This window comes from Haplochromis burtoni, unplaced genomic scaffold, assembly GCF_018398535.1.
Source record: "Haplochromis burtoni strain Fernald_Lab_line unplaced genomic scaffold, NCSU_Asbu1 Contig_181, whole genome shotgun sequence".
NCBI lineage: Eukaryota > Metazoa > Chordata > Actinopteri > Cichliformes > Cichlidae > Haplochromis > Haplochromis burtoni.
In genome coordinates, this window is record NW_024582542.1 from 133,365 (window position 1) to 144,862 (window position 11,498).

The 11,498-nt window shown below is 40.8% G+C and overlaps 2 protein-coding genes across 2 annotated transcripts in view; one reads left to right on the plus strand and one right to left on the minus strand.

Annotated features, from left to right (window-relative positions):
• The window catches only part of LOC102309548 (inactive rhomboid protein 2), a 36,269-nt gene extending 29,792 nt beyond the window's left edge, over positions 1-6,477 (plus strand). The window contains exon 18 of the mRNA XM_042225744.1: positions 4,100-6,477. Coding sequence (XP_042081678.1) covers positions 4,100-4,531 — 432 coding nt within the window. The 3' untranslated portion in view covers positions 4,532-6,477. The remainder of the gene's footprint in view (positions 1-4,099) is intronic.
• Positions 6,478-7,156: 679 nt separating this feature from the next.
• aanat1 (arylalkylamine N-acetyltransferase 1) lies at positions 7,157-11,479 on the minus strand. Its single transcript, XM_005934483.3, has 3 exons — positions 9,347-11,479; positions 8,808-8,962; positions 7,157-8,099 (listed from the first exon to the last, which is right to left on the minus strand). The coding sequence occupies exons 1-3, from the start codon at positions 9,492-9,494 to the stop codon at positions 7,794-7,796; spliced, it is 609 nt and encodes a 202-aa protein (XP_005934545.1). The 5' UTR covers positions 9,495-11,479; the 3' UTR covers positions 7,157-7,793.
• Positions 11,480-11,498: the final 19 nt, after the last annotated feature.

Here is an 11,498-nt window from a genome sequence, read left to right on the forward strand (position 1 = left end):
CCCACATGCCAGTGTGTCCTTGGACACGATGCTGAAGAAAGAAAGAACAGCTTTTCACACACTTTGTTCTAAACACCAACATATCTGAGTTGCAGTGACTTTTGACAGGATTGGATGTACTTCTGTTGATTAAGCACTCACACTTGACACACACAGGTACTTTCACACTGTCAAATTTCTGCGATGTAAAATCAGACATTGTATATACTTATGTGCTTTCTTCCTCATTTACCCCCTAAATTATCTAAAGGGAGAAACCGTCATGCTGTTTCACTTCATGTATTTCTCGCTACACTATAATCTGAGTTCAGGTCTAAATGTCACCTGTGTGAGCTCCAGCTCTCGTTAGTTTTGTGTTACATTCTTATTTGAATTGCAGTTTCTGTGCCTGCTGTCTAAACTCTGTGGCTTAGCTCAGCTTAGTTGAGTTCACTCACTGGACGAGGGTTTCTCCTGTTGGGGATTATTGGAGCAGAATTGACCATCTTAGTCTAGAGGTTTAGAGGGGTGCAGGAAACACTTGTGGTATTAACTGTGGAAGTGCCTGGAGAAACCGAACTTGGGTTAACAGCACATGAGACAACTTTACTGCGAAAGCAGCAGCCCCACCAAACCAAGCGTAAAGCATCCAAGAAAGACGTGTCATAGCGCTCCCAACATTTCAGTGACCGGTAACAGCACAGCAACCAGCAGGGTAATCAGTTATGACTGTGCAGGGATAAAGAAAGAAAGGTGACCTGTTATTCACAGTTCTGTTGCATATAACCGTACTGCTGGATGTGCTGATGGAAAGTTGAGGCAATCCTCACACAAGATCAAGTGTGAGATAGAAAATAGTTGCTGAATCAGCTGCAGCTACATGCTATGTTAACTGATGTCTGTATGTCGTTTTAAAATGCTCTAAATAGTTGATGCTGTTCCTTTGTTGTCTGCCTTGTCTGCATTATTGTTTGTAAAAAAACAACAACAACAACAAAAAAACCTTCACCAGAAAATATTAGATTAAATCAGCCGATGTGGTTGAATTTCATACACGTAAATATTTACAAGGAGGAAAGCAGATCTCACCTGAAGCAGTAGTGTTTCACTCTTTTTCTTTTTTTCTTTTTTCTTTTTTTAAAGAGTAACACTACTATGGTCACTACTTTAAGTGAGTCATTGTCATTTTTGCAAAAACAAACCCCAACAACAAATGAATAAACGTTGGGGGGGGGGGCTTTTTACCAGCAAGCCTGCTTTCTTCTGAATGTATCTATATAGTCCAGTTTCCCCTTTAAGAGATTAGCCTAATGCCATTGTGCGGGTTAACAAAGGCCACTGCTGTGGTACTTAGTGAATGGGATTTCATGTTTTTCCTTTTAAACAAAGACGATTGTTGCAGAGACCAGACCTGGTCCACACGTTTCTGAACAGGTCCATCCTGACACACACACACACACACACACACACACACACACACACACACACACACACACACACACGAAACAGTTCCTCACTGATAGAGGGGACAGTTTTAATGTATAAAGAGACCAACATGTAACACATTTACCTGCACGATGGCTTGATTTTATAAGCGAGCTCCAGTTGTTTTTACCTGACAATTACTGTAGTTCTAAATATCAGTGACCAGCTCACATGTCTTCACGCACCAGGAATAACCAGAGGAAGCACATGCAGTGAGGCCACTTAAGGAGGCGATTTAAGTGGATTATCCCTTTACTGTTGAATTAAGGAGCCCCTGTGGCTTTAGCAAAAATGGCTCAAACAGCAGCTGTGGCTGGAACTAATAGTTTTCACAAGTAAAGGAGCTCTACGGATTTGTGAAGGAACAACTTTAGTTGCAGTTCATTAAGCTCTGCAGAGAGACGAGCAAGCATGAATATTTATTATTTGATAATGTCAGTCAAACGTCTCTTTGCTAACCACCAGTGCAGGGTACGCTAAATGTAAAAGTGCTGCATACAACATAAAGTATGCTGACCATACTTTCCTCCTCCTTTCACATTTACAACCACAACATTTTTTTTCTTAGGAGCCAGAAAACATCTTCAAGCAGTTTAAGTTACATTAAAAGGCTTTGATATACTTCAGGAGGTGCACCTGCTCAGGTTGGATGCTTTAAAAAATCAGTTCTCGACCCGACTTTCATGTTTTGGGGTTTGGTGTCTTTAAAACGGATAACTTTTTAAAACGATGTTTTTATTGCTTTTACTGTAACAAATAGAGTCAGCTTGACTAATATTATGTCCACTGTTTATATATTATGTTGAGTTTTTGTTTCAGTTCTAAACTTTTGTTTGGCTCCGTTTTAGGTGCTTCCTGTCCTGCTGCTTAACAGTATAGAAGTAATTCACTGTGGAGTTATTACAACACATTTACCTGCCTTCAGTTAGATTAAAGCTGTTCACGCTCAGACTTTAATAGACTTGACATTTTAGAATTAATTAAATCCTGACACTGTGAGAATGTGAAACCTAAAAGCTTTAAACAACAGGAAAAACAATCCAAACAGTGCAAAAGTCAGCGTGTTGACGTTTTCTTCTTTATCTTGGTATTTGAGTGAAAGAATTTGAAGAGTGGTTTCTGGAGAAATATAAAGGGATACCTGGAGATTATATACGTTACTTTCAAGGAGAAATTGGAGAGGAGTGTCTGTCTGTCAGAACACTTCTTAATATAATTCATTAAATTATTTGTACAAAAACATTTAGGTGATTATGAGAGAGTCATACGGGAACACACAAAGCTTCTGATTCAGTTTGAGAGCAGTGAGCAGGTTACTTCTGAATGAGGGGTTTGTATCAGTCACTTTGACTCTGACTGTTTGTGTCAAATTAATGTAGAAACCAGAACAGTACGAGTTTAAAATTCACAGCAGCTCGTTTTTCTTAAAGGAGCAAAAAATTGGATTTTAATCTGAACCTGAAATAAGGGAAGTGGGATATCTGTGAGCACATTCCCCACTTCAGATCGGCACATCCTCACTTCGGTTAACTAAGACATCCTCTCAGTTCCTGTTCCAGCCCCGGTGTTGTCGGTCTTAACAGTGACGACGACTCGTGTGTGGAGCGTGTCAGCCTGCGTGTGTGGAGCGTGTGGGTGGACTGCCGTGCACTTTTTTTTCTTTTTTTAAAAAATGTTTGTGGGTGTTTAATGTCTTTGCCGATTAGCCATCTGCCTCTCACCAGGCCAAGCTTTGACGTCACCTTAATCTGCTCACCTTTACTGCGTGACCCTGGGCTCATACTGCACATCTTCCCCAGAACTGGATCTTTAACATAAGATAATCTGTGCACAACTAAACCTGCATTACGGTTAGAAAGCTTCAGTATGGATGCACTGAGAGTCGCTTAGAAACTTCTCTGAACCTCTGTCTGCTTTGCTTTAAAGAATAATTTATGAGAGATGCTGGTGAGTTTTTATCCTTACCTTACTTACAGTAACTACAGTTTACACTGCATTAAGCCTCTTAGTGTCACTCATAATGAGTCGATTTAAATAATTGTTACTTAAAATACTATCCTGGTACTTGCTGCCAGGATTCGGTAATCAGGTTAAATCTTTGCTCCTCTGGGCCTAAACGGCGCGTCTGCCTGGTCTGTCTGTCAGCGAGCTAACTGGTTGTTGCACTTTATTTGCTGTTGTTAAATCACTGATTAATTCAGAGACCTGGTTCACATTTAAACAAACACAGTTCACTTTAATGGTTTCCTCTGCAAATAACACAGTTCGACAAATCATCTTATTAAAATGTGTTTTTATTTTTTTAAAAATAAATAAAATTTTACAGTTCTGACAACTCCTGGAAAGTTGTTCCAGGAGTTGTCCCCCCTCTCCCACCCACCACCACCACTACTACCACCATCTGTGAGCCTGTGTAATGTGCCAATTAAGTGGAGCAGTTAGAGTCACCCTGACATCCTGTTTGCCTCCTAACAGGACACACTAAAAGCACCTGATGCTTATCATGCATTGGTCCAGTGCGTCAGGCGTTTAGGTTTTCTGTGCACACTGTGTGAAGCAGCGTGCATGCTGCAGGAATCTTTAGTTCCTGTGTAACTTGTTTTTTTTTTCTCTCTCTCTCTCTCTCTCCTGACAGGTGGGTCCAGCGGGGTCTCAGTTTGGGCTCCTCGCTTGCCTCTTTGTTGAGCTGTTTCAGGGTTGGCAGATGCTGGAGAAGCCCTGGAAAGCCTTTTCTAAACTGTCGTGCATCATGCTCTTCCTCTTCCTGTGCGGCCTTCTGCCGTGGATCGACAACATCGCCCACATCTTCGGTTTCCTAAGCGGCCTCCTGCTCTCGTTTGCCTTCTTGCCCTACGTCACCTTCGGGACATTCGACAAGTACCGGAAACGTATCCTCATCGCCGTCTCGTTATTGGCCTACGTTGGACTGTTCGCTTCCCTCATCGTTTGGTTTTATATTCGCCGAATTAACTTGCACTGGCTGGAGCATCTGACCTGCTTACCGATCACAAACAAGTTTTGTGAAAAATACGACATAGACCACGACATCGAACATGTGGTGAACTAGTCTGGAGGCCACAGATGACATCTAAATTATCAAACTGCCTGTGCTGACGGCCTACTAGCAATGATGTGATCAGTCATTTGGGTGGGCACTTTTAAATCTCTCTCTCTTTTTTTTATTTTATTTTTTTTATTGTTTTCTACTCAAACTCCATGCAACCAGAACTGGATCACTTCGTCCTCAAAAGTCAGGTGACTTTCCTCCTTCCATAAAACATATCCAGTCCTTTTTTAGTCCTCTGTGTCTGGTACGACCTGCAATGTTAATTTGCTAACTGATGAACATAAAAAAGGAAAAGGCACTCAGGACATTAAAACTGCAAAGAGCTGATGGATCCAAAAGATCTACGGAGTGAGAGACTCCTTCAGTGTATATGAAGAGTCGTGTTGAAGTAAAGAAGCCGAGTCAAAGAAGGAGGTTTGAACGACTCTGTCTGACAGTCGTTTCCCTTTAACTCTGTGGACGACGATACCACAGCGGGACATCGAGCATCTTGTAGCCCATTTCAGATGCTTCCTTGTTTTCGGTAACACTGGATTAACACTACAGACGCCGTCTGCTGCTGTATTTTTTTTTTTGTTTTTGTATTTGCCCATTGCGCATATGCACTTGGTATGTCGATAGTCTCCGGAGCAGTGAAATGTATTGCTAAAGTTAATGATGTGATCCAAGTACTAACAGCAGTTAAGGCACGTTTCAGTCTACAGCACCTAGTTGCCTTAAACAGAGGCATTTTACAGAGATGCCTCGTTGTACCTTTGAATACTGCTTGTAATCAACTTTGTAAATAATGAGACATTTTTTGACCCTCAGCTACCAAAGCAAGTTGTCATGCTGCTTTTATGAGCTCGTGTATGCATGATCTTTTTACAGCCACTTCTCCGTATGCCAATGCCACGAACAAATTTTTACTTGAGCTCTACTTTTTAATCACTATTTGATCGTATTTGTCTGGTAACACAGCGGTGCCTAAACTGTATGTTGTTGTTGTTGTTTTTTTAATTTAATCTGTGAAAAAAAAAAATGGACACAAGAAAACTGTATTTGTTTAGCAGTGATCTCACGGGCTGCTTTTCTCAGATCAAATTAAGATTTGTACTACATTTCCAACTCTGTGAAACAGTCAGACTCACGGGATCGCCTCCATGTTTCGCCCCAGGTACTGAAACGTTGGTGAAATGCACCGTAAAATGCGTCGCCCTCTCCATTTTCACTCGGTAATGTTCTGAAATGATTTCAAACCTGGACAAACTTCTCTGCACACATACAAGCAGATTTGGAAACGACATGTTTCAGAGGCCCGACAGCCTGAAGTGAAACTGATTCCCCATCACGGGTGTTGTTGTTGTTCGGGGTTCTTGTTTGAGTTGACCCGGACTGTTAGAACCACAATATTGACTGTTGTGTGGAGGATTATGTGAGTTTAGTTACTGAGTGATTATCAGATTACGTGAGTTAGTCTATAGGACTGACTGACGGATAATCCTGCGTTTAAGACAACACAAAAACATCCAGAGTAGGTCTCTTGTTGGATGCTTCAGATGTTTTGAGTTTTTGTGTCACTGTTTTTTGCATTGCTGGAGCCACAGGACTCATACAGACGTGCCCTCGTGCATTTGACGGGTAAAGTGTGAACAAAGACATCCACCTCTCTTCTTTCTTCTTCTTCTTTTTGTTAAGGAAACCTTTACTGTGCCTTTTGACGTGTGCGCATCTGAATGTTTAACATGAAACACAACAAGCCATTTCCACCATCATGTCTGTATGCAGCAGCTCTACGGCCAGCTGCATGTGCATCGGGACCAAATAATGTCACCTCCCCCCCCCCTATTTATTGGAACAAAAGGGGAATGCTAAAATTAATTGGAGGAGATGTTCACGGTACTGTTATATGTGAAATTATGTGTATTGAAGCAACCATGTGAAAATACATTACACTGTCAACAATACGTTTGTGAGTAGTTTGATTTCATGTTTTCCCAAACCTGACTGCACTTACTCCCCAGCAATACACCCATCATATCATGAACTGCTGTAGATGTATGTGGAGAAAAGGAAGACTTATAGAGATCACTTGATTTTTTTATTTTTATATATTAGTGCAGGGGGACAGTATTGGCCTGGCAAAGACTCCAATCCGGCCTGCAGGACAGCTTTGGAAAATATGAAGGAGAGTGTACATTTTTGGACCTTTTTTTTTTTTTTTAAACTGTAATTTTTATACATTTTACATCTTTTTCTACTGATAGACCTCCCCCACAGCCATTTAAACTACAACTAAGTAATAGATTAACAATTAAATAAGAGAAAGTTCCGGTTGTTTAAGATATCACAGAGATTAAATGTGTAGTTAAGTATCTTTACACTGACAAAGTGGAGTTTCAGTCGTCACTTGGTTGTATATGGCCTTTGTCGTAAAATGAGTTTGACATTTATTGAAGGCTGAAAGCTTCAGATATGTTTCCTCGGTTGCTGTTTTCTTCGGTCAAGAACAAACTTTAAATGTCAGTTTTTCCAGACACTTCGGTCCTCAGCAAGCCCAGAAAAATAGAAAAATGTAAAAATGAACATCCCCCTTTCATGTTCAGCAGTAATTAAAAATGTAAATAACATATGAAGACAGAGAGGTTAGAAAATAAAATTTTTATTAGGACAAAACAGCGTAAAAATGAGTTTGTCTTGATTTAAGACTCCGAGGCAAAAATGGAGGCTGTCTACAAGACTTTTAAAGTGCCACACGTCCGATTTATAAACGGTCAGTCACGGGATCACTGAAGTCTTAATATAAGTTAAATGTTAATATTTAGCCTTGCTGATATCCCTCCTTTGTCATTTTAACTGCTGTTACATATTATTGGAGAATTACTAAAGGAATTAGTTTTATTTAAACGTGTCCTCACTGTTTAAAAAAAATAAAAGAAATAAAGAAGGCAGCAGTTCTGTTGGACACAATAAATGTCCAGCGTTTATCAAAATAAAGATTTGGGATTTTGGTTTTTGTGTAACGAACTCACTAAAATGCAAATCAAAACTTGCTTTCAGGACACTTTTGCAAACCGCTGCTGTCGACATCTCTCTGTTTTTGGCTCTCTGCAGACTCCGGGTCAGAATTCACACGTCACTTCCTGCCAAACAGGCTTCACTCACAGACAGCGATGATCCCAAACACTCACTGCACCGCTCATCACGTGCCCCCTGTACCCCGTTTCTCAGGGGTCTTCACCTCCTTTCACAGCTATAGAGAATCCACATCAAGTCTGTGTCTTCAGCAGCCACTGTTGCGCCGCATGAAGGCGTGGCCCCTCACGGGGTAGAACATTTCTGTGAAGTTAAGGGGCCCCACCGTGATGTTGCTGGGGCCTAGCATTTTAAAGCCTGACTTCTGGTAGAAGGGGACCAAGAAGTCCTCACACATGAGCACGGCACGGCGGACGTAGGGCAGGCAGCGGAGGTACTGCAGGTAACGCCACATCAGGATGGAGCCTTTTCCCTGCTGGCGGAAGGTCCGGTGGACGGCCAAAACGTGGATGTGAACGGTGGTCCCGTGAGGCTTGTGTAGCGTAAGGGCGTCCTGGAGAGGAAGAGGAGAGCTGTCAGTAGAAGTAAAACATCCTGCTGGGTACCCACAGAAATATTTAAAGCTTAAAAGACCCCCAAAAACCATCTTTAATAATTAAAGCTAAATGAAGGGCTCAAGTTTAAATGACTCTGGTTTCATTAAAAATAATTTCATATTGGAGTTAAAATGACGTCAGCAGGATTCATCATCATAACTTTTAGTTGAAAGAATGAAAAGTATGAGAATTAAAAGATGATGAATAAACTCTTGAATGATAATGATGATTGTATTTGGGATTAAAAGCTGCAGTTTGTTATTTCAAAAACTAAAATATTTTGAAAATAAATCAGCTACATGTTGACTCCAGCCTGCAGTCCTCGAATATTAAATGTTTATAGCAAACACAGTCTTTCATTCTTGGTTGGATTCACATAACTGTGTCATCATGAAGAAATTTAAGATCTGATTTTTTTTTTTATTGTTTCTGCTAGGTGGAAACTTAAAACTCGTACAGCTGCAGGCTTAAAAGAAATTGTCAGGCAGCTTCCATGATTATTGTTGTTCTCTCTTCGGTTGGCACTAAACTCGTATGTCGGCAAGATTTATCACCATCCACTGAATTTTATGCACTTGAAGCGCCTCTCTTAATCTGTGTTGAATCTTTGCTCGACTCTCAACCGGAGATAAATCACTGTCCAGGTGTCTTCCGCTCCGTCTTACCGTGGTAAGCCTCTCCTGGTCCCACAGTGAGCCGATGATAAAAGCCACCAGCCGTCCCTCCTCGAACCAGCCAAGAGACAGCTCAGGACACAGAGTAAGGAAGTGACGCACCTCGTCCAGGTGGAGAGGACACTCACCGGAGACAGAGATGAAAGCTGTGTGAGGAGGAGGAAGAAGATAAGGGTCACGGTTGCCACAATCAGACAGTTTTATTAGTTGTGCAGGATGTTAAAGAAGCTGAGCGTGATGTTCCCAAATGTACTGACTGCTAAGCACAAGGAAAGTGTACAGGACAGTTAACTGAAGAGAATCTGCCCGTGAATAAAATCAGTGATGGCTCAGGTTTGTAGAGAGCTTTCTATTCAGTCGGAGAACATAAATAAAATCTGTGTTTTTAGCTGAGAATCTCTCCCCGCAGTTTTCTTAAAAGACGCTTGGCGTGCGTAAATCTGCATAAATACGCGCGTCCTCTGAAGAAATTCAGGCAGGTATTTAAAAGCACCGTTGCTCTGTAACGTAAATTCAAAGAGTCTGCTTACCTTCTCTTTCAATCTCGAACACACTGATGGCATCTTCCGGGCTGAGGGAGCGGAACTCGCTGGCCGGCAGCGTGTGGCGGCGGCCCTGAGGCACCGGAGAGCGCATGGGGAGAGGCTTCAGGAAAGGCACTGCGCTCACCACAGACATAGTCCTGATTATTCCCAGAAAGTTTCGCAGGAAAGCTAAGAGTGCTGCGCTGACAATTTCCTGTCTGATTTCGTGTCAGTCTCTTTTTAAACAACGAGATGAAACTTGTCTGGGTGTCCGTGATCCGCGCGTAACTGTACAGCGAGAACTGGCGCAGACTGAACAGAGTGGAGCGCTTCCAGTATTTATACCGTTTGTAATCCTGAAGTGAGCTGTATGGATAAACCCTTTACTCCCCGTGAGTAAACTGAACCATAAACATATTTACAGGAGGGATAATCGTCTTGCCTCCATCAGACCAACCGATTTGGATTTGCTTAGTTCCCACACCAAACTCGTGTTCGCCTGCTGTAAAGTGAGGTTTAAGTTTCATAAAGTGACGCGACTGGGTTGGAATAAACACAATAACGTAGGTATAGATATTTGGAAAATTATTTTCTGGCTGGTTAATCATCAGAACGTCAGTGATGATTAATTGTCACACTGAGGAGATTGCGTGTTTCTTAACTGGGCCAACTTAAGGGCTCGACTTACCACTCTTCATGTGATTTCTCTGAAGGAGACTTTTGTCTATCCATAGCCGCTTTAAGCAGAGTTCACGATTTTTCCATGGGTTATTTTTCCAGTTCTGTAAGAGGATTAGGCTACAGGATGTGTAGGAGCTTGTTTGTCACCTGGTGGGGTTTTAAGCTCCCTGAAGAATTTATCCTCTCCAAACAAACTTTTACCCTCATGAGATGAAATCATAAAATAATTTACTGCATTTTCTCGCTTTTAGAGGGCATTTCCCAACAAATTAATGCAAACTGACACCGAGAGCAGGATATACAATGCTTAACAAATTTATTAAAACACCACCTAAATGTGAGGTTTATGCCACAGTTACACTAAATTAACAATACTGATGATTAGCAAAATGACTTATGTTTGTCTAATAGTAAATTCACCAGTGTACTTATTTAATGCGAAAATATAATTATTGTTGTCATCCTTGAATTTACAAAAAAAGCTTTTTATTAAGATAACAAATGAAAGCTATTTATTTGCAGTGCTGAACAGAAAAATTAGTTTCAGTGGTTGACTTTTGTGCTCATGTTTATAGGTCAGGTGATGTAATAAATGTAATGGGGACACCTCCTTTTCTGACACTAAACACTTCTATCCCCACGTTCTTCCTAAAAGACAAATTTTACATGTTCTTGTTTGCAAAACTGCAACTGTGCTGAAGATGTTGAGACGTTCGCAACAGTGCTGTTCAGCAAAGGAAATATAAATAATCTGTTATCTGTGTTTTCTCCTGTGTCTTTAGGTATGAGACGGTTTTAAATATTGTTAATGCCGTGTTTTTTCCCCCCTGTGTTTTTGTAGCTTGTTTTTGGATACAATGTCTTCTCACAAAGACATGCCTGGGTTGGGTTATTTGGTGGCTGTAGGTGTCAATGGTTGTCTTTCTCTACGTGTGAATCTTGTGATAATCTAGTAACCTGTTCAAAGTGTTCCCTGCCTCTCAATCTGTCTGAGATAGGTAACCCTGAATCAGATAAGTGGAAGAGGATGGAATATTCAAGTCACATCAAGAATATTTCCTGGTTTTCAGTCTTCACAAATTTATAGACCTGTTCCTTTAAAAACAGATTAAACTGTCACATATTCTGTCTCCTGTACACTAATGGGGTTTACTTTGTAAATGTCTTTGAGAACTTGGAAACTGAGAAGATTATCATAAAAATCCCCACAAAAACCAAATCTAAAACAAAACAGATATATCCTTAAAGCAAACAACTGATGTTTAATTATGGGGCACTGAAAATTAATAAACTCAGGCTACTTCAGATGTATATTTGTGGAAAGATGTTAAATAATAAATAAAGGAAAACTTTTTTTTATTGTTAACCGAGCTGCATGTTTATTTGTATAGCGTTCACTGTGCAACAATATTAAATCATTTAGGTAAGATCCACAAAGGATCATAGATCTCATTCTCTCTCTCTCTCTCTCTCTCTC

What these genes read in the sequence shown, in the direction of transcription:
- aanat1 (XM_005934483.3), bottom strand. Translation starts at nt 9,494, where the DNA reads ATGTCTGTGGTGAGCGCAGTGCCTTTCCTGAAGCCTCTCCCCATGCGC. An exon ending in GTTCGAGATTGAAAGAGAAG is followed by an intron (nt 8,963 to 9,346) that starts GTAAGCAGACTC and finishes CTCCTCACACAG; the next exon opens with CTTTCATCTCTGTCTCCGGT. An exon ending in ACCAGGAGAGGCTTACCACG is followed by an intron (nt 8,100 to 8,807) that starts GTAAGACGGAGC and finishes CTTCCTCTCCAG; the next exon opens with GACGCCCTTACGCTACACAA.